Source organism: Genypterus blacodes, unplaced genomic scaffold (genome assembly GCF_046128005.1).
Source record: "Genypterus blacodes isolate CSIRO-AG114 ecotype Tasmania unplaced genomic scaffold, CSIRO-AGI_Gbla_v1 ptg000029l_1, whole genome shotgun sequence".
In the NCBI taxonomy this organism is placed as follows: Eukaryota; Metazoa; Chordata; class Actinopteri; order Ophidiiformes; family Ophidiidae; genus Genypterus; species Genypterus blacodes.
Genome location: NW_027466842.1, coordinates 2,402,275 through 2,426,795, shown reverse-complemented (window position 1 = coordinate 2,426,795; position 24,521 = coordinate 2,402,275). Strand labels below are relative to the sequence as shown.

Below are 24,521 nucleotides of genomic sequence, written 5' to 3'. Positions count from 1 at the left end.
CAATAGCCAGTTCCATCCTCCATTCTGACGTGTCGTTCCCTTCACCATGCCATAGAAATACATTAACACAGCAAATTCACATAGCAGAAGATGTGGAGGCAGTTGTATACATGTGAGTGGTGCCGTCTGTGTTGTTATTATTATTATTATTATTATTATTATAAAATATGCTGAGACTGACCATCTACATTGCCCTTATTCAACCAGCCCATATAAAGCCAAACAAGGCTACATGTGCAGTAAGGTTATAGCAATGGTAAGTACAATGTGCTTCACGAAGACTCGGGAGCCCTGTGGTACTACCAAGCGTGGCCACCAGCTGGACCTTTAGAAGCTGCCTCAATCATCAGTAGGTATAGTAGAACCCAGCAAATACTGGATTACAGGGAGATCAAATAAATAATAGATCAGAGAAGTTCTATCTATCAATCTATCCATCTATTATGATAGAATCCTGATAATGACGCTTTTCGGGAATTTTGGTTCTGACCTTCATTTAAGTCACAACAACAGACAAACACGATTTTCTTAAAGCGGTCACAGTCTATGGGTTCTATTCTAGTGCACATGGATCTATGAGTAAGCAGGATTTGATTGTTGACGATTTGGCACCGACCCCTGAATCTCCTGGCTTCTTCGGAAACGCTTGTTGGGAGGTGGTGTTGTCATAGCAACGCATCGGTAAGCTCAAACCTGCTCGGGAGCGGGCTCGATCATTGTAAACAGGATAAGATCACAGCTTGAAACGCGCACGGTTCAACGACAACAACGCTCAGTTTCAAAGACAAAACAACCAAGTGACAGCTGTGCAATGATGATAGGAGCGTTTCACATTCTGAGCTTAACGCACAATCACAAATGCAGAATTAATAATATCTATACTACTTATGCATTTAATTAGATTTTGTTGCAGTATTGCCACCAGGATCTCTTGCTCCTCTGAACAATTAATGATGGTGGTTTTCCAACTTCCAATATACAGGTATTTACTCTTTTCACTGAACACCGGGGCGCAATTACCCTGCGTAATTGAATCTTTGAAGCTTTTCTAATCAAGTTCTTGCATGCGGGTGAGGAAAACCAAAACATCCTGCTGTGTGTTGCAAGATTAGGACATCCAGTGTAACTACCAAGGATATGTAAGGAAATGTAAATGGCCCCTCTGAGGTAATGATGTGTCTAAGAGCTCATCTGAGTCAGGCCTTCTAAATCCATGACACAGGGGCTTGGAGGTGTGGGCGACCTGGCTGTTCATCATTCAGCAAAGAACCCAACAGTTACAGAAATATGACGATGTGTCACGTATGTTTGGGTGAGGAAGCATGGCTTTGCTGCCTCAGTAACCTGGGCAGCTTACAATCAAAAAAAAAAAGAGGTCAGAATATCAAAAACTTCCTCTGAAGCTTTGTAGAAGATGGACGACGCAAAACAAGAGAATGATCCCAAAGTAAAATCAACAACGGGGGGAAGGAAAATGTAGGTTTATTTGTTGTTGTGGTGAACTGAAAGCGGTGTTTGTTCGTTTTTTCCAAACTGGACTATGAATTATTGAAGAATATGTTCGGTAAAAGCTTTGTACTGAACAAACAGTACACAAACAAGCTCATTTGTCTTTAGTTGCAACTTTTGGTGAAGATCAAACCACATTGGAGGGTTCACCGCTGTGGAAAGAGAGAGAGAGAGAGAGAGAGAGAGAGAGAGAGAGAGAGAGAGATAGATAGATAGATAGATAGACTATCACTCCACTGCTGTCTGCTCAGCTTTGACATGCTATAATATATATAATATTGATATATATTGCTAAATTACCATGACAGCCGTTTACTGCATCGTGTAATATAAATGTATTGCTTATCGGCCAACATAACGTAATCGCCATCATGTCCACCGTAAATTAGTATCTGCCTTCTATATGTCGGGCTGGCACTGGTGAATAGGTAGTTACTTTAGCTCATGATGTGCTCGTTACACTTCCGTTCCTTCCGCTCTTCCCGTTGTGTTGTGTGTGTGTGAATTAAGATCCTCCCTGTGCTGTTTGAACTCCGCGTGTAGACGACACAGATTTGGCACGGAGACGCAAATCAATTGAACTGTTTCCAGATCGGTCGGAGGTTGTCGGGGGATACTTTTTTGGCTTTTGTATCAAACCGCATCTAAGGAAAGGATGCTAGAAAGATTTTATAGACTGGGGGCCAAATGTGTCTCTCTTTCACACACACACACACGCAGACATTTAAACAGAAGATTTTGAACCACAGAAAAGTTGCCGTGTCTACTGGCGCTCACTTGCACTCGCTTGTTCACTCATTCGCTCACTACCATATTACAAACAGTAGATAGCTAGGCTGGAGTAGGCAGGAGTTGGAGGTGAAAGTTGACGTCGAGCGTTCGAAACGTCAACTTTCGCGAGGTGACAGCATGGAACTCTGTGTCCGTCTGACCCCTCTGATCATTCTGATTGGTCCTCAGTGTGGATGTGGCTGCTGTGGGCCTCGGGTTCTGTCTGGTCCTTGTTTAGGGATGGACTTCCCTGTTCTTCCAGTGGCTCTATTTGGTCCAGCTCAGGGCTGTGGGTCGGGGGGTCATAGTCACAGGTCAACTCAGACTCCTCCGTGTGGGAGGGGCTGCACTCAAATGTAAATTCTGATTGGTCCTCTGCGAAGGAAGGGCTTTCCTGAAGGACTAATTCTGATGACTGATCGGTGATTTCGCCCGGGCTGGCCTCAAACTGCAAGTTCGATTCGTCTGAGAAGTCGACGGGAATCTCCTTGTATGGGAGATCTGGTTGGTCCGCCACATCTGGAGGGTTGGGCTCCCGTGGCAACGACAGCCCCCTGTGGCGCATGCACAGCTTGTGGAGTTCTGTTACCTCAGACACGCTTGTGGTGTTCCCACTGTCACGGAAACTGGCTAAAGGGGGGCGCACTTTCACCCCTGTCACCGTCACTGAGCCCTCGATGGCCTTGCGTAGCTGGAGGCGCAGGTCAGCCGCACCCGGGGGAATTTAGGGAGACGAGGGAAAGAAGGAGAGAAGGTGAGCGTAATGGGATAATATATCATCTGTCAGAGGTTTTAGACAGATTTAGGTTCAGATGAATGACAGGATACGCATGTGACACACACCTCTTTGAGAGAGACCACGCCAACAAGGCGTCCCATGCTGGTAACATAGGCGTGATCCAGACCCAGCAGAGAGAATATAGTGTGAGTCTGTGCATGAGGAGAGACACACAATCACACTCATTTAAGAAAGAGAGGGGTTCAATTTCACTTTGCGTCACGATTAAGAGAAGTGCAAAGTGCAATGTGTAAATGCTTTCAACGTGGAATCCTTTTATAAAGAACTCAATGTAAATGTTGGCAAAACCTAAGGTGACATTGTGGAAAGGTCATTTTGACTGAACAGAGACTCGTTTGCCAGCTACTGCACCTTATGCAGGGACGTCTGCTCCACCAGCTGGAAAGGGGCGGGGTCAATCTTGCAGTTCTTGAAGTCCACCGGCTCATCCAGCTGCTGCTCCTCCCACTCTGCGATCTGGGAGGAAGGGGAGTCAAAGTGCTCCTTACAACAACGTTACATCTTTGAACCTTTGAATTGTGTAGCTCGGTGTGTTTTGTCAGTTCAGGTCTCACCTCAGTTGGGGTCATGTTGTCTTCGACCTCTGGACATTCCTGAAAAAGAGAGAGATCCATGATACACACACATCACACAGATAAGTGAGGAAACACAGCAGGGGGGGGGGGGGGGGAATCTGAGGGAGGATGATCAGTGTGTGTTAGTATGCAAATTAATAGGCAAATATAGAACTGTGGATGCTGTGCAGGTGGGGGTTTAACACAAACATGACCACCTCTGTGTTTACATCGAGGAGAAGCTGAGAGGAAACCTTCTGATTGGCCAAACGGTGAACCAAAGCACGTCACATTACACTGCACGTATCACACATTTGCAACACCAATCACAGGACAGCAATAATTTCCACAATCATCACCGTCACATGAACAAGGCAACAAATATCCAGAAACGCACAAACACACAAACACACAAACACGGACAAGGAAGTCACAGGTTTCACAGTAAATGCTGACGGACCATTTCCTTTGTTTCCTTCATGTCAATCTAATGCTTTGGTTGGTAGCTAATACACCACAATGACTTTGGTCCAGGAGTCATTAAACGCTTGTTGCAAGGCAACGGTTACTAAGCAACAGTCTCTGGGCGGCAGACAATCTTACCGACATGGAGATCCTCACTCGTTTGGGCTTGGGCATTCCTTTTTCAGGAGGAGCCGGCCCAGCTGGGCTCTTCCAGCCAGGGAGAGAAAGGATCAACACACACAACATTAACACAGGATCAGCGGACGGGACAGTCTAGCAACATCGGATCCCAGTTTGGATGGTGGCACAATGTTGCTGAAAGGGTCTAATCACAACACCACAGATAAGGGCGGGACACAGAAACCTGCCCAATGTTGATAACACATTGGATGATAGACAGACACGCCAGGTCAGCATTTTTGGTCTCAGTGTCTCAAAGTGTGTGTGACGGCTTCAGGTTTACAGCGGCAACCAAACACTTAACACCGGAGGATTTTACTGATGAGCACAACCGCAAGCAGGCAGGCGCCGCTGATGAGTGACCTCAGTTGGTGTTAGTGTTGTGGAGAGTTTACACTCATATCAATCATCTTACTACACTTCTGCACCTCAACATGCATCACTTACCAGGAGTGTGTGTCTGCCTGCCTCTGCCACACTGCACACATCCTTCCAGAAATGCTAATATATGGCGTGTCCAGTAATGAGGTTGCATGAGAGGCGATGTACGACTTGATGAGGAGCGATGGCAAAGACGTTTCAAACACAAACACAAACACAACCAGCGTGAGGGTAAGAAGGGGAAACCCAGATGCCCACGTCTGTGCGGACGTTTAACACAGGGAGTGGAGAGCTCAGAGCGCTCAGACGCCTGTATATAAAGCACAACACACCCCTCTCTCTGCCTTGCTCACCTCCAGCAGCTCTTTCTCCTGGTCGGTGCAGGAGAGCGTTTGCGAGCCTCGGAGAGAAAACAAACATGGAGAATGAACCATCACATCACCTTTCATTGCTTTCTATCCTGTGGATTTCACTTCTGACCTCATTCCATTCTCTGCATCCCCACCGTTGCCCCTCTTGTGTGTGTGCGTGTGGTGTCTGTGTGTGCATATAAAAGTACATACTATTCGGCGTCTCTGTGTCACTGATGGCCGAGACGGTTTTCAGAGCAGATTTGAGAGGGAGCTGAACGTTGGGCGCCGCCGGGCTGAAGGAGGACGACTCCTCTGTGGAGATCTACGTGGAAAGTGTATTAACAAAGGCAGCCAAACACAAGCACAGACACGCATGCACACAATAAGAAGAGAGAAATGAAAAGTATGAGCGCATGCAACAGCAGCACAGGTAAGGGCACAGACGACAGAGACACAAAGGAGACAGATTAACGTCACGTAGAAATAGGGACATTTACACAGTTTGTAATACAGATCCACTTACCGCAACAGGTCTGTGCCTTTACCTCCTGCTACATGCTTCACACATGCGGTGTGATTACCTTCATCTACTACTACGACCCAGCCCCACCCCCCGACGCCTCACACCTGTTGGGTGCTCACCAGGAAGCGGACCACTTGGCGGGTGTTGGTGTTGGTGTTGGTGGTGGCGTTGATGTGGGCGTGCGTGTGGGCGCAGGGCGAGCTGGGGGTGCTGTCGGGGGTCAGGCTGGGCAGGAGGTCGTGCGTGCCGTTGTCCTGGGCCAGGTCGCGGAGGTGATCCAGCCTCCGCTGTCGCCCCAGCTGCATGGAGAGGAGAGACTGGAGCTGGGATCGCTCGATGGAGCCCAGCAGGATCATGGAGTCTGAATGAGGAGAGTGGGATGGAGGAGTTGGAGCTTGGAGAAGAACACGAGTTGGGATGAAGTTGATTTCTCACGCAGGTACCTCTGCATTCGACCAGGGCCAGGGTTTTGAGCTGACCGGTCAGCAGCATCTCCTGTAGGTCCCTGTAGCACGAGTTCAGAGTGATGAAACGCACGTCTCTCACCATGATGTCCTCCACTCGGATGTTGTACTTCCTGAAATGCGAAGAAGAGGGGGGGGGGATGAGGGCAGCAGGGAAGAAGGGAAAGAAAACAGACGGCAAAGTACGGTGGGGTTGATGGGGAAAGAGGAAGCGGGGACGCAGCTGGGTGGAGACGCGGCGGACTCACTCATGATGTCCCATTCCCAGCTCGGGAAGATACGGGAGCTTCTTGATGCGGATGATGGAATCGTACAGGGAGGGTTGGAGCGACTGGGCCACGGCGTTGGCCAGGATCACGGCGATCATCACGGGGAGGATGTGCGAGATCTGACCGGTCAGCTCAAACACTATGACGGCTGTGGAGACGGTGTGGGTGACGGCCCCGGACAGAGCTGCAGCACCTGTGTGGGGGACGCCGCAAGGAGACAAAGACGGACGATTATTCGGCCGTCTGGTCGCCACGGCGTCTCGCAACCACACACATGGTCAACACGAATGGAAAAGCTGATTATACCTGGTGGGATGTGAAAAATTAAAAGCATACAGGGGTTGATTGATAAGTTCTGAGCCTGGCATACTGCTTAAGGGAGTTTAAGACGAGTGGATCCTCAAAATAATTGAAGATTCAGCCAAGAAAAGGGCTTAAAATAGGGATAAATTCCTTTTGTCCTCTGTGTTGATATGAAAGGCGATCATGTCGACAAACATAATTGCAAAACCCCTGAGTTATATCTTTGCGCGCTCAGAGGTTATCAGTCAGCTCAGTAGTAATCAGATTCCTGGAGTTAAATGATTTTCAAATTAACTTGAGTCCACGTTGCAATATTAAACTTAAGTGGAATTGATTTTCATCAGTCACGCTGTTAGAAGCTGGCGTTTAGTGATACAAATGGGCTTTTGTGTCGCATCAGCAGCAGTTTGAAACATACAGGAAATGCACACACAAACAGATTGAGACCACACGCTCTCACCTACTACAGCATAACCACCGGGAACGATGGGATACACACTGCCGTCAGCGTGTATCCCATCAGGGAACATGGTCGCCATGACTTCTCCCACCAGTCTGCCAAACCCTGCGCCTGTCCGTCACACACACACACGCACGCAGGGAGAGAACAAGGCCTTATCTTTACGTTTGGTTCTGTAGATAACATCAGTGCTACCCGAGCAGAACAAAGTGAGAGTTTAGTCACCGATCAGGAAAACGGGCATGAAGGCTCCGCAGGGAACAGGCATAGTGGTTGCCACGGCCGACATCCAGAACTGAGAGGAGGAAAGACAGCAGTGTGTGAGGAAGTCGCCGTGTGAAGTGAAGCTGCTTTGCGAACAGCGAAACCGAGGGGACTACCTTCATGACGATGAAGAGGATGAGTGTGATGAAGACGTTGACCTGGGGGTGCTTCCAGGCGTGGTGATGGCTGATGTAGTCGAACTCCTCGGAGACGCCCTGGCGGCACCACGTGCGGTTGTCAAACAGGGCGACCAGAGACTCGTGCTGCGTCAGCTGAGAGGGCGGAGCCAAGATTCATCGTCATTTACCAGAAAGACTCCAACGTGTTTCCTTTTATATGCACTTGACTTGTTGTCTCCTCACCTGTCCGGCCATGAACTGGCCGAGGCCCGGAGGGAAGGTGAGGGTGGAGACCAGCAGGGTGACCAGTGCGGGATACACCAGCCGCCTGACAGGGAGAGATGGACTGAGGGGTCATTAATGGGTGCGCCTGTCACGCCGTATGTGTATGAGTTTCATTGTGTGGAGGAGCGTGTATCTGAGCGACACAGGAAGTCTGATACTCACTTCCTCAGCAGGAACTTGTTGATGGTCTTCTGCTTCCTCATGCACTCGACAATCAGCCGGTTCAGGTAGACGAACAGAGCGCCGCCGAACCCACAGGCGATCCTACAGAGCGAAAGAGAGACAGACTCAGGTTGCCGTGTAAATTGGAGCTGAGAACTCAACACACACACATACACTAACACACACAGCAGACGCACTTACCCCAGGATGGCGAACGCCGGCAGCTCCTGAAGGTCAAACGGGAAGTCCAGGCGGAAGCGTGTCTTAAAAAGAGCAGTGATGGTCTCTGAGGGAAGAACAAGCGTGTTATCACTCTGTGTGCACGATACCGTGATGAGATTTCTGACTTTGTCTCTTTCCTCCTTATTGATTTTACTTATTACAAATTTGTGGGTATTACTTCTTTAACATGAGGCAGAAATTGGGTTTTTTCTTTCGTTGTTGCCACACACTCACACACATTCTTCTTCTTACCTTCCTCCTGGTTCCACACTGCCAGCACTCTGAATATGAAAGCGCTGAAGGTGGCGGCAAAGAAACCCCTCCAGTAGTTCCTCACCGCGAAAAATGTCGACGTGACCTCGATACTGAACAGCACCCCTGCAATCGTTAAGGTCAAGGTACAAACGTTAGAAGGTCACAGATGACATAAAAGGGTTTTTAACCGCGAAAGCCAACGACACAAGTTGAAGCTGTTGCGTCGCCGCGTGATCTCACCTCCAATCGGGGCGGCGAAGCAGCAGCCCACACCCACTGCACAAGCGGCCGACAGCATCTCCGTGTTCCTCATCTCGTTCTGTCCGAGCAGAGTCAGATATGTACAGGTAGATGCACACACACACACACTCAGAGACGCACAGGTCCATGCATTTGAGCAAACATGCGTATGAGTATGTGTACAAATATACATACGTATGTGAACACGACATACACAAGCAACTCGTTTCACATGGGAAGCGACGACGTTCTATGCACGTCACGTTTGATGAGATTACATACATGTGGGATAGAAGCTGGCGTCAATTAAAAAACCATCAAATCATGGAATGAGATGTTTGTATAGAACACCAAAGGCAACAAAGATCCATGGCTGGCCGAACAACAGCATCAAAACAAATGAAATGGCATCCATCTGCTACACAGCCTCAGAAATGGACAGCATGGATTATTGATGTGGATGAAATTGGCAATAAAGGGAGGGGGACTGATCTGACTCGGTGCGTTCGTACCTTGCTCCCCTCAAAGGGCTCTTCCTTTAGCGGGAGAAAAAGGGTGGAGAAGACAGAAATATGCATGAGTGCGAGTTTACCTTTCTCTCTCTGGGTGACATCCAGTGGATTCAATCCCTGCCACACAAATGCAAATGTGCAGCGTGAGCACTTTAGCAAACACAGTCTGGATCCTGGGGTGAGCTGAATAAGACCCGAGTGTGTTTAACCTCCTGGCAGGCGACCTCCCTGAGCCCCCACCCCCCCTGGATTATTTCAGTCTTTCTAAATGTGCTGACGGGGGCCGTTTCCTTCCTTCCTTCATCCCGCACATCGCTGCCCCTCTATCTTCCTCCGTGCCGGGTGCGTTGCCGATGTCGGTGAGGTGACAGTAGGCTGTAACTGGAAGCGGGGGGGGGGCGTGTGTGGTCTCACATGAGTGGAGGTGAGTGTGTTTGTCCTGAGGAATGGCAGAAAGTCAAACACAACTTGAAAGACAATTCAACTGTGTGTTTTTCCTGCAGCTTAAACACTCGCGAGGAGATGGGAAAGCCTCCAAGTGGATGTATGGATGTACCAGGATTAGGTTCAGGTTCAGGTTCAGGTTCAGGTTCAGGTTCAGGTTTAGGATTAGGTTCAACCCAGCCTGAATGTGTTTAATCTTACATTTGGGAGTGTTGGTTGCTGGTGTGTGAGGCCGTATTTCATATTGCTTTTTAATGTGCTCTTTGTTTGTGTAGAAGCTGTTCAATACAAATAGGAATCAATGCAGAGTGTTTCATTACATGCCAGAAAATGTGTTTGGAGGGGGAAAATGTCAACAAAAACGAAAAGCCATTAGACTTTAAGCTACAGGCTGGAAAATTTGTCAAAATTGCTAAAATTGTTATCACAGGAATCCATTAATCGAGTGGTAAAAAACGTGTTTAAAGTCATAATCCTTCACTTTTGTTGTTTAAAAAAAACAATTTACCTGCTTGCTTTATTGTATAAATCATCAAATTGTTTTTTTTTCTATTCCCGGGAAAATTACGGGATTTGACGACACTGTTGCAGAGGCTCCTCCAGCCCAGTAGGTGGCAGCATGTGTATATTTTGCCAGTCTAACAGTCTGCCAATCAAAAATGATGTCATAGAGGAGGAAGGGCACACGATAAAGGCAACAAAATATATAATAATAGTGGAAATAGCTCCAATAGACAATTCCATAATGAATAATTTGTGCGATTTATGTTTAATTTAGCATTTTCTTGAAGGTAGCTGTGGTGTGTGTGTGTGTGTGTAAGTTGCGCGAGTGTTTACCCTCCTCACCATGAACGTTCCCCCGAAAAGAGCCGCCATGCATTTGCTCAGCAGCGCGGCACACAGGCTGGCGACGTGCACGAACGGGCCCTGCCAGGGAGGAGAGAGGAAGAGGAGGATGAGGATGAGGAGGGAAGGGAGGAGGATGTCAGGCAGGCAGACACGCTAATAAACACGCCGGGGTTGGAAGCACCGCTGAGCTCAACATGGGGAAGCGTTACTCAAAACGCTTTCCCGCTCACACGTCTTTATTACCCCCCTCTGAATGTGGAAGTGATTCGCCATCAATCATGTTTTACTTGCGCAGCTGCGACTTTAATGACATCATAAGAAACAACTGATTTCCCACCGATGGAAAATCTATCGGAATCCTCGACTCGATCTTTCACGTGTCATTTCTACCTCCTTCCCCAGGGGCATCCCGCTGCCCAGGGCACAGGTCAGGCCGATGACCTTGGCCACGAAGGTCTTGAAGGTCAGGTACTCCTTCAGCACCACTCCCCGCAGGATGGTCTTCATCTCAGGAATACCTGAACCTGAGAGACGAGATGAGAGAGGAGGCAGGTGAGGAGAGGAGGAGAGGCGATCGCACACGAAGGGGGTGACAGGAATGCGTGAGAAGCGGCGGTGGGGGGATGGGAACAGCTGATTGATATTCATACGGTATTTCTGTGTGCATCTCGCCGAGGTATATATTTCACGGATTTCCCGCCGATCCAGCTTTCTCTCTCCCGGATCTAATGATTCCCGCAGGCCGTGGCGGAGACGTGACCATCAAGGAGACGGCGTCCTGGGAAGCCTCCTGACGCATTACGGAGCCAATTACATTATTCCAACAGAGAAATGTGACCCTGATCTATGAGTGCGCGTACGTCTGAATATGCATATGATGTTTACAGAGCGTGTGCGTGTGTGTGTGTGGGGGCATGTGCGTGTCTTACCCACGGCCTGCGGAGCCAGGATCTGTGTGAATCCCGCTGAGAATGTGATGAGCACTACAGGGTAGGTGACCCAGGCGATGTACTGCAGGAGCATGTTGCTGTCCAGGCCACCGTACATCCACTTCTGTGCTGCACACACACACACACACACACACACACACACATATAAGTTGATACACATTAGTATGTATCAATGGCAGAGGTCACATTTAAACCATTTACAGAACATATTTCCTGTTTCTCTCCTCCTCTTCACTTTAACCTCTATTCACCAGTCTATACCTTCATTTCCTCTTTCCTCTCTCTTCCTTTCCTATACACACAACATCTAAAGCTATGAAAACACACAGAGGAAGTTTGCTGACCTTGGCATTTTGAGCTTCTGTCTGAATCCCATAAATCTGACAATACAAAAATAACACAAAGCCACCTTCACCGACATGTTTATGTGCCAATTTGTTTGCGACTGAAATGCCAGTTAGAATCTCATAACGCCACGTTCAAAGTTTGTTCTCAGACAAATGCTTTACTTCTTTATTTGCTGGCATTTTATTGACACGAGAAGACAAAGAAAATCCCCAATAACAGTTCAGAAACAGACACGGGTAAGACTTTCAGAGGCTGGAATCGAAACCTGCGATGCTGTGGTAATCACTAACTCAAAACTTAGACACGTCCCAACGCCCTCAAACTCTTAAACCCAGTTGATTTGCACTGGATAAAGGTGGAAATGACCTCAAGATGGAGACTTTGGAGTGTCTTTATTGACATGACCTACTTTGTTTAGCTGCCGTTGTAGATCTATACCGGTTAGTGGTGGTGTAATGTAATTCCATACGCATTAAATATGAATGATTATTCTGCTCGGCACCACGCTTGACAGCACCAGTTGGCTGCTCATAGCCGCGCATCGATTCATGTTTTATGAATCCGTTCACACCCTCAGAGCTGCACTCCGCCGGCCAAACGATGCACCCGGGGACGCTCTGGCGCTCTGTCTGTCTCTCTCCTACCTTCCTGGCAGAAGGCGATGGCGTAGTCCATGACCCAGCTGACCAGGGCCATGAGCAAACCCAGCAGGATGAGGAAGATCCAGTCCTCCCCGACGCGAGACAGCAGGAACTTCTGACAGCGGGACGCACACACTGTGAGACACAGACAAGAGACAGGGAGAGACAGAGACATGGATGATTCGGGAATGCCGAGACAGATCTGAGACAAAGGAGGGAGTGAAATAGGACGGATTCACTGTGAAAGAAAGAATCTCTCCACCTTCATCTTCCTCAAACATGACAATGGAGAGTCAAAAACAAAGCTAGGTCACAGTTATAAATTCTACCATTACATTATAATCTATAACTCTGGGTTAGGTCAGCTAAAAGAAGCATCGCTGGACTCATTTCATCTCTCTTTGTCTGTGGACGCCGCCGAAGCCTGGAATTCACTTTGATATGCGGAGCGTTGGTAGACGCGTCTGTCCCGGGAGAAAGAACAAAAATGTGCTACTGACACATTTGCCCGATCCATATTTCAGTGGAGATGCCTGGAAACGTCTGCGCGGCGTTAGTCAAGGAGAAAATTGCCAAATGTTTTGACGAATTGAAGACGAGCAAGAGAGCAGGAGGGGAAGAGACGCAGCGATCAATCACCGCTGATCGATAAGTCTGTGTGTTTCAATGATGGATCCGTGATGATGCCTTAATCGAAAGGTCCGACCAGCGGGGGAGACAAACTTTTGAACCGAGTGACAAGCAACAGGAGCGATGGGAGTGTATCAGCCCCCTCTTCCTCTTCCGCGAGTGCCAAGCGAGCTGCCGAGCCTCTGCGTACAAACATGAATGGAGGCCGGCGTTTCCTACACCTTTAGTCCTCCGTCTCTCCACGATGAAACTGAGAAGAGTAGGCTGTTTCAAGCTCCACTGGTGGAACACGCGCCACAGTTTGAGAAACAGGCCATTAATCTGGGACTGCTTAAAGGATTAATAATTGAGAGGCTATGACATGAGCAGAATATTTGCTTGTTCCAGCTCTTTAAAATGGGATAATGTGATGCTATTCCGCTCCTATTTATCTCCTTTTTTATTGCTCTTTTCGCAAAAATGCAAACAAATACTGTCTCTCTCTCTCTCTCTCTCTCTCACACACATACACACACACACCTTGTCTGGCACCTACAAAGCAGTCAGTTTGTGTGTTGCGTCTTGGCTCACATCCACATCCACAGGGTCAATGGCTTTGGTCCTGATTTTATAATTAAATCACACTCAACGCCAGACGCTTCCCTCCACCTCTGCTGGCCCCCGCATTGCATCACCTCGTGCCAGCAGGCTGTGATCGGGAAGAATAAGGGGGAAAAAAAGGAACAGAGCCGAGACGAAAGCGCGTGATTGTCTGTGCCGGAGCTGGGAGTGACATCATCATCAACTCCACGAGTCGATATAAACGCGATCACGCAGAGCTGCAGTGAGCCAGTTCATGCTTTCAAGTCTCTATCGTGATCAGGAATCCAGCTTCTGACTCTCTCTCTCTCTCTCTGTGTGTGTGTGTGTGTGTAGGCTGCCGTGTTCAAAAGCTGTGTCGAGGCAAACACTCATCGTCCCGTCCCCCACAGAGCTGATGTTCCCACACAGACACATGAGAGGAAAACACTACAACTCCCACTTACACCATTCTGAAGATTCTCCTTTAAAGAAAAAGTGGGAGTATGAGCAAGCAGGCTCTTTTTAACATTACCTAACAGGACTGCAGCAGTCTGGCACACACACATACACACTCTCAACACACACACACACAGACACACGCACACACACGCCCAATTACTTTGTGTCCTAATATGAAAGTGATTGTTTCAAATGGCTTCCATTAGAGCCAGAGAGTGATCCAGCGTCTGTATACGCTGCAATCCACCAGGCTTTAATCAGATCACGAGTCACAAGGACAAAGAGGCGGACGGCTCGGTGCCGAAGCCACGTGTGAAAACAAACTCGCTGACTTATTCTGAGATGATCTGTTACGTGTCATCGGGATGATTGTCAGATTTGAAAATGTGCTGCTGCTGCTGTGTTGACAGGCTTGTAAAAACAGCGCAGCATCATTATTCCAAATCACACTCGCAAATATCAATATCAATCTCACAAGCTAGTATTGCTCGTATTGAAGCAATCCTTCTTTAAAATAGGCATGTTAAGACACACAGAGGCACACAGACACACACATACACACACACGCACTCGTCTGAAGGAGAGCTTTCCTCTCTTGCCGCTCCCTTATGTGCACTGATGTGGAAACTCTAGACATCAAACAATGTGACAGGTCAGATCAGACTAATAAAAAAATGCACTCACACACCAACAAGAAACATCTTCACACACACACACACACAGGCACAGATACAGACACACACAGACACACACAGACACACACACGATGAGCCACCAGTCGCCAGCAGAGGGGGCTGTCTTTGTCTGACATTGAGACGGCCACGTTGGCTGGAGGTCGTTGCACAGATCAGTCACATTTAATCGCGTTGGCTCCCTGCTCCCCTGAGTCAGGTGGCCACTCCAGTGGACTTTCAGAAGTCCATGTTTTTAAACAACTTTCATGCTCGCTGGAGCGCTGCAATCTGCTGCATGAGGCTCCTTCATGCTGCCCACTCACCAGATCTCTCCTCGGTTTCTCTCAGAGTGAGACGCAGCTCCGCTCTGCTTTGAGTGTGACCTTGAGGAAACGTTCACGCACCCACAGTGAACTGATACAATGGATCTCTGCAGAGCTTTGATCCACAGCTCACAGCGCTAAAGAGGGTTTAAGGATGTCGAATGAAGTTGAGTTACATGACCGGCACTCACTTTGGCACTTAGCACAAGGATCCTTCTGGTACTCCAGCAGATCTGCAGTGCGGCTGCGGACGCTGGTGTTCCTCCGCAGGCCCGAACCGTCCCGCACTCCTCCATCCCGAAGGCGGGCAGCTTCCTCCTTGGCATACACACCCAACTCCTGGGTGTATCGCCCATACATCTGCACGTATGAGAGAGAGAGAGAGAGAGAGAGAGAGAGAGAGAGAAGGAGAGAGGGGAGAGGGAGAGAGAGATAGTTTATGCAGGCAGTTTGAAAAGTATGATTTTTGTAATTTTACTGTATAAATTGACCTTTTGTATTCATTATTAGGTGGGGAAAGTTTGTGGATAAAAACTGAATTCAATCCTCAACAGTGAATTGCTGCTTATTCCTCTCAAAGCAATGATGAAGACCTTTACTTCCCTTACTTTATTTAAGGGATATTTAGTAAGTAGCTTGTAACCTGAGACTTGAAAAATGAAGGCAAATCTAGTATTTTTTATTAAATAGATGTCTGACAGAACTCATTTGGGTTGAAGCTATGATCACAAGTTCTCTTAAACTTTGGAAGTTAAAGCCGATCAATATGTACACACACACATTCACGTGACCTTTACACCTTTAAAATGTTAAAACCAGCACTTGTAGCAGGGTTTGTCCATTTATTTCTACATTTTCAACCATGATTACGACAAAAAGTAACTTCCATAAACTTTGACAAAGGTTCCAATCTTTGCAGCGATTATAAAAAAAATGCCAAAACTGACATTTTATAGCCAAACAATCCATCTCTCATATTTGACTCTACAGTCACATAATGAGCTGTTTTCAGGCACATGAGCTGACGAGAAACCTCCTGTCAGCGCCTGGTTGATTAACTCTGCAGGGCTGGAACACAATCGACTGCTAATGACGAGAGGTGGAGCTCTGAGCCAAGTGCAGATGATCAATCACGTAATAAAGCCTGCACACGTGTCGGCCCTCTGGGTGTTACTCCTTCAGTTTAGACCCGTGTACAGGTACCAACACCATAATGGGGCTTATGGCGTATCTGTTTGGTGTAATGGTGGTTGTTGTTGTCGTTTTGGCCGGTGATGTTACTGCTCAGCCTCACTGGCCGTCTCTGCAGAAACCCCAACCTCCTGTTCCTCCTAAGCGACATCCCCAGGTCCCCACGCCTCCGCCTCCCCCTCACAAATGCCAGGTAGAGGAGGATGACAAGATCCAGTGCGGGGCTCCGGATGTCACGGCTGAACAGTGTGACCACATCGACTGCTGCTTTGACGGGCAGCAGTGTTACTACGGCAAAGCAGGTGTCTTCTGTCGTGGAGCTCGATGTTAATTATACGATCTGACACTGCCTGGGAGGGAGACGGCTTACAATTTTCTCTTTACAGTGACGGTTCAGTGTACGAGGGACGGGCAGTTTGTGGTGGTGGTGGCTAAGGACGCCACTCTGCCCCACATTGACGTAGAGTCAGTCAGCCTGCTGGAAACCAACCACGCCTCCTGCAGTCCTGCTGGCGTAACGTCAGCCTTTGCCATCTTTCAGTTCCCGGTGACTGCATGTGGTACTAAACTCCAGGTGAGTGTTGGAAGCTCTGTACTCCATAAGAACTGGTTTTTCAGTGTAGTGTGCTCATAGAATGTGAATGAGATGGCGCAAACTCCTGAAATGTGAGTTTAGCAGCAGGTTTAGTTTTGTAACCTGTCCACACTTCCAGCAATTTGCTTCCCCCAAACTGTGGCCCCACATACTGCATATGAAATGTAAAGTACTGCAGAGTGGAGTGTTGCTGCAGAATCGCTGATGTGTCCGTGAATTGTAACATAAACCTGTCATGTTCTACAGCAGGACGAAAAAGGTTACGTGGTGTACGAGAACCACATGTCGTCCTCGTATGAAGTCGGGGTGGGACCCAGAGGATCGATCACCAGGGACAGCCATTTCGAGTAAGTCTAACAAGTTGACTAATGCCTCCAATGGGACTAAACATCAGACTTTCTAAGATGGAACATCCTCTCCCTATCAGGTTACTGTTCCAGTGCAGATACTCTAGCACAGCTGTAGAGGCTCTTGTCATCGAGGTGAACACTCTTCCTCCACCGGCGTCGGTGGCTGCTGCAGGGCCCCTCAGAGTGGAGCTCAGACTGGCCAATGGACGGTGCCACGCAAAGGGATGCATGGAGGGTGAGTGTCGGAGAACTTTCCTGAGGCCGCTGGTGCAGCGACTCGGCCTGTGCGTTGATTGGAACGAATCCCGTTGCAGAGGAAGCGGCGTACGGCTCCTACTACACCGCGGCAGATTACCCAGTCTCCAAAGTCCTGAGGGAGCCGGTGTACGTTGAGGTTCGCATCATGGAGAGGTCGGATCCAAACCTGATCCTGACTCTGGAGCGCTGCTGGGCCACATCCACCCCAAACCCCCACAGCCTGCCACAGTGGGACCTCCTGGTTGACGGGTATGTAGGGATGACACCGTTTAAGCCTGGCTGTGCTGTTTACGCCTTCCTTTGTCTGACCTTCTCTTTGACTACAGGTGTCCATACCATGATGACCAGTATGTAACCACACTGGTGCCTGTGGACGCCTCATCTGGGCTGCTTTGCCCAACCCACTACAAACGCTTCATCATGAAGATGTTTGCGTTTGTTGACCAAAACACCTTTACTCCTCAACAGGACAGGGTAAAGTGCTTCATGCAGCACTCAAACTTCAAACTACAACCTCACTGATTTTGAATTCTACAACAAATATTTCAACTCTGTTCTCAGGTGTTCATCCACTGTGCGACGGCGGTGTGTTACCCGAGCAGCACCACCTCGTGCCAACAGCCGTGCCACCGACAACGTGAGTATTGAGCCGTCTCGTACGCAAAGATGTGCCGATGTAACTGCAGCCTTTGCATCCTTGTCTTGCAGGTCGAGCGGCGGACGTGGCGAGGAAGTCGTCCTCGGGCCACAAATCTGTGGTCTCGAGTGGCGAGGTGCTCCTGACACAAAACGACACTTCAGACAGATGATGGCCCCCCACTGGCAGCTAAATGTAGATGGCTTTTTATTAAAAGCTCATGCTTTAACCCCTAAATCTGTCACTTGTAAGTCTGTATTTGTGATGTGGGATGAGTTCTATAAGCAGCGGTGATCTCTCCTCTTTCCTGATCTCCGCTGAGGGATCAAGTTGCATTACAGCCATGGGTGTCTCGCTGTTAATCTGTACCTGCCATGAGCACAGTTGGGAGCAGTTGAAATGACACGAGGGAACGTCAGGCAAGTGGTAGCGAGGGACAATTTGTGTAACATTCAGTTTGTGCCTCATCCTCACTCGGCTCTGAGCCACGAGCGCGTTGACATGAGCATCACGACGACTCTGGTCTCTCTGCCTGATACGCAGTCCTTCTGGGTTTGTCGCTACTACAGCTGGCAACATCGCTGCTCGCCACACCGCCTTCTGTCCAACCCCCCCACCCCCTCAGCCTTCATTGAGATGAGCATCACGATTCCTCAAGCCTCTCTCTCTCTCTGCTCGCATGAACAGGTGAGCCGCATGGGAAAAGCTGGATGCTCATCTCCCTCCCCTTTTTACACTCCAGCCTGATAACATTCGGCCAAAATGCAGCTAAGCCTCACCGCGCTGGCAGCAACACCAACTCATCCATCGCCATATAGCAAAACGCTAAAGGCAGACGCCGACGGGTACAAGCTGACAAACTTCCTATTAGCAACCGCAGATGTGTCAAGCCCTGAAAAGTGTCAATGTAAACGAGTTAGCATTTGGAGTTAAATACGCTGTCAACTTCATTTTCTCAAGGCGGATTATTAGCTGGAGGAAAAATGAGGTGAATGTTTGTCTTCACTTACTGACTAGGCTTAACTAGATATTCATGCTGAAAATGTGAGATGCAGAAAACAATTTGTTACACCTCATTTAGTATCAGAATGGATCTTGAGGGTTTCTGTGTGAAAGAAGAAAATCTAAACGTATTTTGGTGTTCGGCAGGCTTTGAGTCAAAGGCAATATTCCCTCTTGTGATGGACGGCATCATTTCCCGCCGAAGAATCAGTAGCGCGCTCAAACGTACAACAGCGTGACATTTCCAGATAAATTACATCATTGATTTTTAACACAAACAATTGACAAATGGGACGAAAAACCTAATTTCATCAACGGGCGGAGAGAAGAAAAAGCATCTAGACTGCGAACGCCTCGGGTGAGAGGATCGTTCCACTCACTGCGTTAAAATGAACTAATCTGTGAGCTCGATGAATGGAAGGTGACAAACTTACTGAGCAAACTCTCGTCTCATAAGTTAAGTTCCCTGCGTCTTGGACCTTTTGCGGTGAGGAATCGGGTGGCCATCTGCAGCAAGGCCCCCTGGGATAGCAGCAGGTGGGACCTCGTGTGTTAAACGAGCTGTTCTCCCTGACCAGTTTACCTCCCACGTTACTTACTTCCGCATCTACATGACTCAGCTCGGCAAACAAAAAACTGGGCCACAAACGGACAACGCACCCATCCCACACAGTTCCATCTCCAGTCTCGACCACAGGCCAGACCTTTACAGTTTAAGGTTCAAAGCTTTGTTTGATGTCGGTAGGGCAGATCTAAGTGACAGTGAGATTTGTCCCAACTGACGCTAGTGTGCAGCTGAGTGGATACACATCAGATCAGTCTTAATAAGAGAAGGAGAGAGACCTTTTCTCCAACCACATCACAAACCGAAACCTCCGAAACTTCACCGCTTTGTAATCTAACATTGCAGTTACATGTTGCAGATCGTGTCCATGTCTGTTAATTGTTAAACCCTTTACTTCTCACACAAATGCAACGTTTCAAGAATAAATGTCAGTCTTTGTCTCTGCTGTATCAAAGTGAATGCATCATCTCCACTTGTTAAACACAGAACAATTCGCTTCCCACAACTTAGCATTACCGCCTGAGCTCTTAAGCCAGAACTTAACAAACGCAGGCACTTGTCCGAGTGCCACTTGTCCGCTCGCGCTGGGCCGAGTGAGACCACCCACTTCACTAATTGGTACAACACTCACTTTGCCACCTTTGCCTCTGAGGCTACGTTGCAAGTGTAGCACAACAAACCAGATAAAAGGGCTTTTAATACTCAGCAATGGTGGATAAGTTATTCATCGTGAGAGCACAACAAGGACAAATATTTGACACTAAAGCGAATGACACCTTGCTGTCCAGTTTTGTATAAATCCATATTTATGAAGTGATTTTAATCTCCTTTTTTTGCACCGTGTGACAGTTTGGGGGGGAGAGAGAGAGAGAGGGGAAAGATGGACGTTGTAAAAGCCTTAAACCCCCTCTGATGTGAGACGTGCTATTACAGTAGAGTGATTACTTAAGACTATGTATTGATGAGACCCCGGCGAATAACGGCACCTGCGCTAATCTGAGCCCTCCAGCCTCCTGGGAGAAGATGGGAAAATTGAATTAGAGGAGGAAGTGAGAAATTTGACTCATCCTCCTGTCTGCAGATTTGCATTAATATAGGTGGCGGAGGCTGCTTTTAGAATGGTTACCTCTGAGTCACACAGCTCACACACACACACACACACACACACACACTTATACACACATGCTGATATAAACATTTTTAAAATCTAAGTGCTGTCAAGGAAACATGGAGGCACAGAAATAAACACGGGTACACTCTCATCATATTAGTCCAAAAGCAACATGAGGGGAGTATTGATGTCAAGAGATACTGAGGGATCCAGCTGAGAGTGACACCTCATCACAACCTGACTCCAGGCGGCGAGGCTAATTGTGCACGCGCCACATTCGCCCCGCGGCCCTTTACGCCTGCAACAGGTGTCCGAGCAGCGTTATACCGACAGCACAGCAGTGTCCTTTTAAATTTGGCCCGTCGTAAAAAAACACCCGAACCCGATTTTGTCCTCGTAGACTGCAGCACATTGTTTAAATCGTAGCTCTGCGCGCCTTGGACGACGAACCCCTTCACTCGGTTAACCCCCCCTCCCCCCCCCACACACACACACACACACTCCACCCACCCCCCAGCAGTGTACCATGGGAATGTTCTATTTTAAGCTTCTGATGAATTGCGATTGATTTTTTTTCCCTTCCCTTCTCTGCAGTGGAGCGTTCAGTGGTGTGCATGCAGGTAACAGCACTACTGGGACAGTGACAGGACCTGAAATGGACCAAAGCCAGCCTCCGCATCGGGCACCACCTACGCTATAAAACGCTGACTATGAGGAACTGGACCCTCCTGAAGAGACAGCGTTTTTTTAGGTGTGTGTGTGTGTGTGTGGGGTGGGTATACACAAAGAGAAAGAGGGTAACAGAGAGAGAAAGAGAGAGAGAGATACACTAAACGATACCTTTCTTCACGCCCGTTTACATCGATCCTCCATCTTCTTACTGTTTGGATCACAGCTCACTTAACTTCACCTTATGTATCCATTTTTATTAGCCAATTTTTTATGACCTATGTCCGGTACTTGCGTCTGGTGTGTGCGTTCTCTTTGTCTGCCTCTGTTACTGCTACACTGAGCTTTGTGTGCTGAAAAAAGAGCATAAAAAAGGGGGGATTTTCTAATTCCAGCACAAACTTTTCTGGTGCAGATTTTGACTTAAAAACGTTTTTCAATTAGATTTTGAAAAGAAAAAGGGAAAAAGAGTGGGATACGAGAGTGAGATATGACGTCCAGTGCATAGAAACACACACACACACACTCGTTCAGATATTGATTTGACACTGGTGCATTGTCCTTCCGCTGCTGGACAGACGCGATCATGCTAGGGCTAACATCTGTTCTGGAAGTGTTAACACGGAAGCGTAGGAACGGTACATACTGCCCACACACACACACACACACACACACACACACACACACACACACGTAGGGACATATGGAGCAAACATGCCCACGCTTATGAAAGAAAACACATGCAAGCGCGACCTATGACACACACGATCCTCCCACACCGATGAGAGAAGCTTCTAAGGAACACTTCAGATGGGAGGCAGCAACACTCCCGAGCCGCCATCACGCCTTCTGTCTCTGCTCTCCTCCTTCCTCGCCCTACCTGCTCTACCTGCTCTTACCCCTCAGACCCGGGGGACGTTAGAGGAGGCCGACAGCCATCGCACTTTCAGATGAAACACATAATTAATCGCTCTAACTAAGCTGTTTACTCGTATTCCTCCAAGTCTATTTGGAGCCTCGGTGCGACAATTTCTTTTATTCATTTAATCAAAATGTTAATTGTAAAATATCGACTCTCAGCGACTGTAAAGCTCCGGCAACGCCAGCAGCTTTAAAAACATAAGTGGTATTATTGTTTTGTTCCATCGTCTTGGCAAAGAAATACTCCAGTCTGTCTCAGAAGCTTCTGTTCTATAAAAACAGAGAGGTCAAACGCAAGAAATGTATAAATAGCACTTTTGGTTTGGACAGCTGTGAACGAGGAGATGACATTTGTGCGGCGCTTCTTCCTGCAGGATTTTTGATCAGATCTCTATTGTTCTCTATCTGCTCCAGGCCATCTGCTTCTGTCCTGCTACTGCTGCTTACCTCTGCCAAGAAAAAAAAAACAAGCAAAAGCCACGACTGAGAACCTCTAACTCTCACTGCTGGCAAAGGCAAATGCGTGGAGGGCTCGGAATCCATTTTTAGGCTGCAAATTCCTACGCGAGAAAGTGGATAAGCTCTACAAATACACACACACACACACACAAACACACACACAGCAAAGTTGATTCTATGAAGAAACAAGATGCATGAGGCGAAGTTGCTTACATGCGCAATTATACACTTGCAAACCCACCAACACACACACGAACCACCATCTATTTTTGGATGAGGGAGAGAGAGAGAGAGAGAGAGAGAGGGATGCAGGGAGTGAATGTGAAAGCCATTAATCTGAGGCAACTCTTCAATTGTGGTCAGAGGAGGAGGGGAAGGAAGAGGAGGCAGGCAGACAGCACGATGCAATCCACAGACAACAACCGTCTGCCGTTTCACATCGCTATCGATCTTCGCGGTGAAACCCACAGCCACATCGATCTTCACACCAATAAGAACAGAGAAACACCTCTGTGGCTGCTGGGGCTCTAAACACAGCTGCACCGTGACAGAGTGGCAAACACAGAGGGGGCAAAACACATCTCACACCCTCTGTCAAGAACACATGTGCACGTGCAAGCTCACACATACACACACACACACACACATCTGCCTCCTACTTCCACTTAACACCTACTGGCACAGGAGAGAAAGAGCAGAATTTACTGCAGTGTGATATTCTGTAACATCAACACAGCAGGTTCAGTAGCTCAGTTTACATCCACTGATTTGTTTGACTGCCTGATTGCCTGCAAGCGTCTGTGTGTGTATACGTGTGTGTATATGTGTGTGTATCTGTGTGCGAAGTGCTCCAGGCTGACATGAATGAAGGGGGTAAACTGGTCCACGAAGCAATTAATATTCAGAAAGACTCCACTTGCAGTTCATAAGCAGAAAGGGCCCAAGTGGGGAGAGAGGAGAGGAGAGAGGGGAGAGGAGAGGAGAGGAATAGATGAGGGGCAGAACAGAGGAGATACACGAGATCTCTCTCTCAGTGTGGCTCTCATCTAATAGATCCATCACATTCACAATCACAACTTCATCACGGCTCATTAGGCCACACGTGTAAACGATACCAAGTCTCCCCAAGTGGAACACATCAATCTGACCGAGTTAGATGAGGTCTAAATTTACAGGATTCAGAGATGAAAGTGGGTTGAAGCAGCAGCAGCAGGAGCAGGAGCAGGAGAAGGAGAAGGACAAGGAGAAGGAGAAGGAGAAGGAGAAGGAGAAGGAGAAGGAGCAGCAGGAGCGGCAGGAGCAGCAGGAGGCCCGGGTCCAGAGGATGAAAGTGACGCAACACCTGTGGATCAAGGTGAATGAACAGAGCTGGAGATGAATATTTCATCTTCACACACACACACACACACACACACACCGTACACGTGTACCTGTCTTTGCACATGTATATCTCCTCCGCATCCTCCGCTCTCCACCTTCCACACACACACACACACACTCACCAAAGTTTGCTGGTACTGGAGCGTGCGGTCCTCGGCCTTGTCCTTCACCATTGTCGCGGTATTCCTGATTAGAGATGACCGATGACCGCCGGTTATTAATCTGCAGGGGAGGACTCACCGCGCCGGGCCGCCATCGCGTGTGCGTGTGCGGGCGTAACAGGTTCGATATCACCGCCGGTGGTTGGCGGGAGGCGCGGACCGGATCGCAGCGTGTGCGTGAGCTCGGATGAGCGGTGGCGGCGGCGTGTGTGAGCCGGGTGAGCGGCTGCGGCTCCTGCTGCTGCTGCGGCTG

The 24,521-nt window shown here is 48.4% G+C and overlaps 2 protein-coding genes across 3 annotated transcripts; one reads left to right on the top strand and one right to left on the bottom strand.

Moving 5' to 3' along the window:
• Window positions 1-585: 585 nt before the first annotated feature.
• Window positions 586-24,521, bottom strand: clcn2a (chloride channel, voltage-sensitive 2a). 2 transcript variants are annotated; one of them, XM_076144871.1, is made up of 25 exons: window positions 24,230-24,521; window positions 15,161-15,329; window positions 12,326-12,457; window positions 11,313-11,441; window positions 10,774-10,907; window positions 10,381-10,461; window positions 9,091-9,114; window positions 8,579-8,657; window positions 8,336-8,461; window positions 8,063-8,147; window positions 7,862-7,963; window positions 7,658-7,742; window positions 7,412-7,567; window positions 7,257-7,326; window positions 7,032-7,142; window positions 6,248-6,461; window positions 5,979-6,112; window positions 5,655-5,896; window positions 5,223-5,334; window positions 5,013-5,059; window positions 4,237-4,305; window positions 3,634-3,672; window positions 3,431-3,535; window positions 3,124-3,210; window positions 586-2,971 (listed from the first exon to the last, which is right to left on the bottom strand). In XM_076144871.1, exons 1-25 carry the CDS (start codon window positions 24,278-24,280, stop codon window positions 2,450-2,452), a joined length of 3,105 nt encoding a protein of 1,034 aa, XP_076000986.1. In that variant the 5' UTR covers window positions 24,281-24,521; the 3' UTR covers window positions 586-2,449. The 2 variants fall into 2 exon arrangements, with proteins under 2 accessions (XP_076000986.1, XP_076000985.1); XM_076144870.1 differs by lacking the exons at window positions 10,381-10,461; window positions 10,774-10,907; window positions 11,313-11,441; ... (1 more) ...; window positions 15,161-15,329; window positions 24,230-24,521 and having other exon boundaries at window positions 7,658-7,760; window positions 8,579-9,333.
• LOC142994165 (zona pellucida sperm-binding protein 4-like) lies at window positions 16,172-18,197 on the top strand. Its single transcript, XM_076144874.1, has 8 exons — window positions 16,172-16,462; window positions 16,547-16,734; window positions 17,005-17,102; window positions 17,183-17,340; window positions 17,420-17,612; window positions 17,690-17,837; window positions 17,925-18,000; window positions 18,072-18,197. The coding sequence occupies exons 1-8, from the start codon at window positions 16,183-16,185 to the stop codon at window positions 18,170-18,172; spliced, it is 1,242 nt and encodes a 413-aa protein (XP_076000989.1). The 5' UTR covers window positions 16,172-16,182; the 3' UTR covers window positions 18,173-18,197.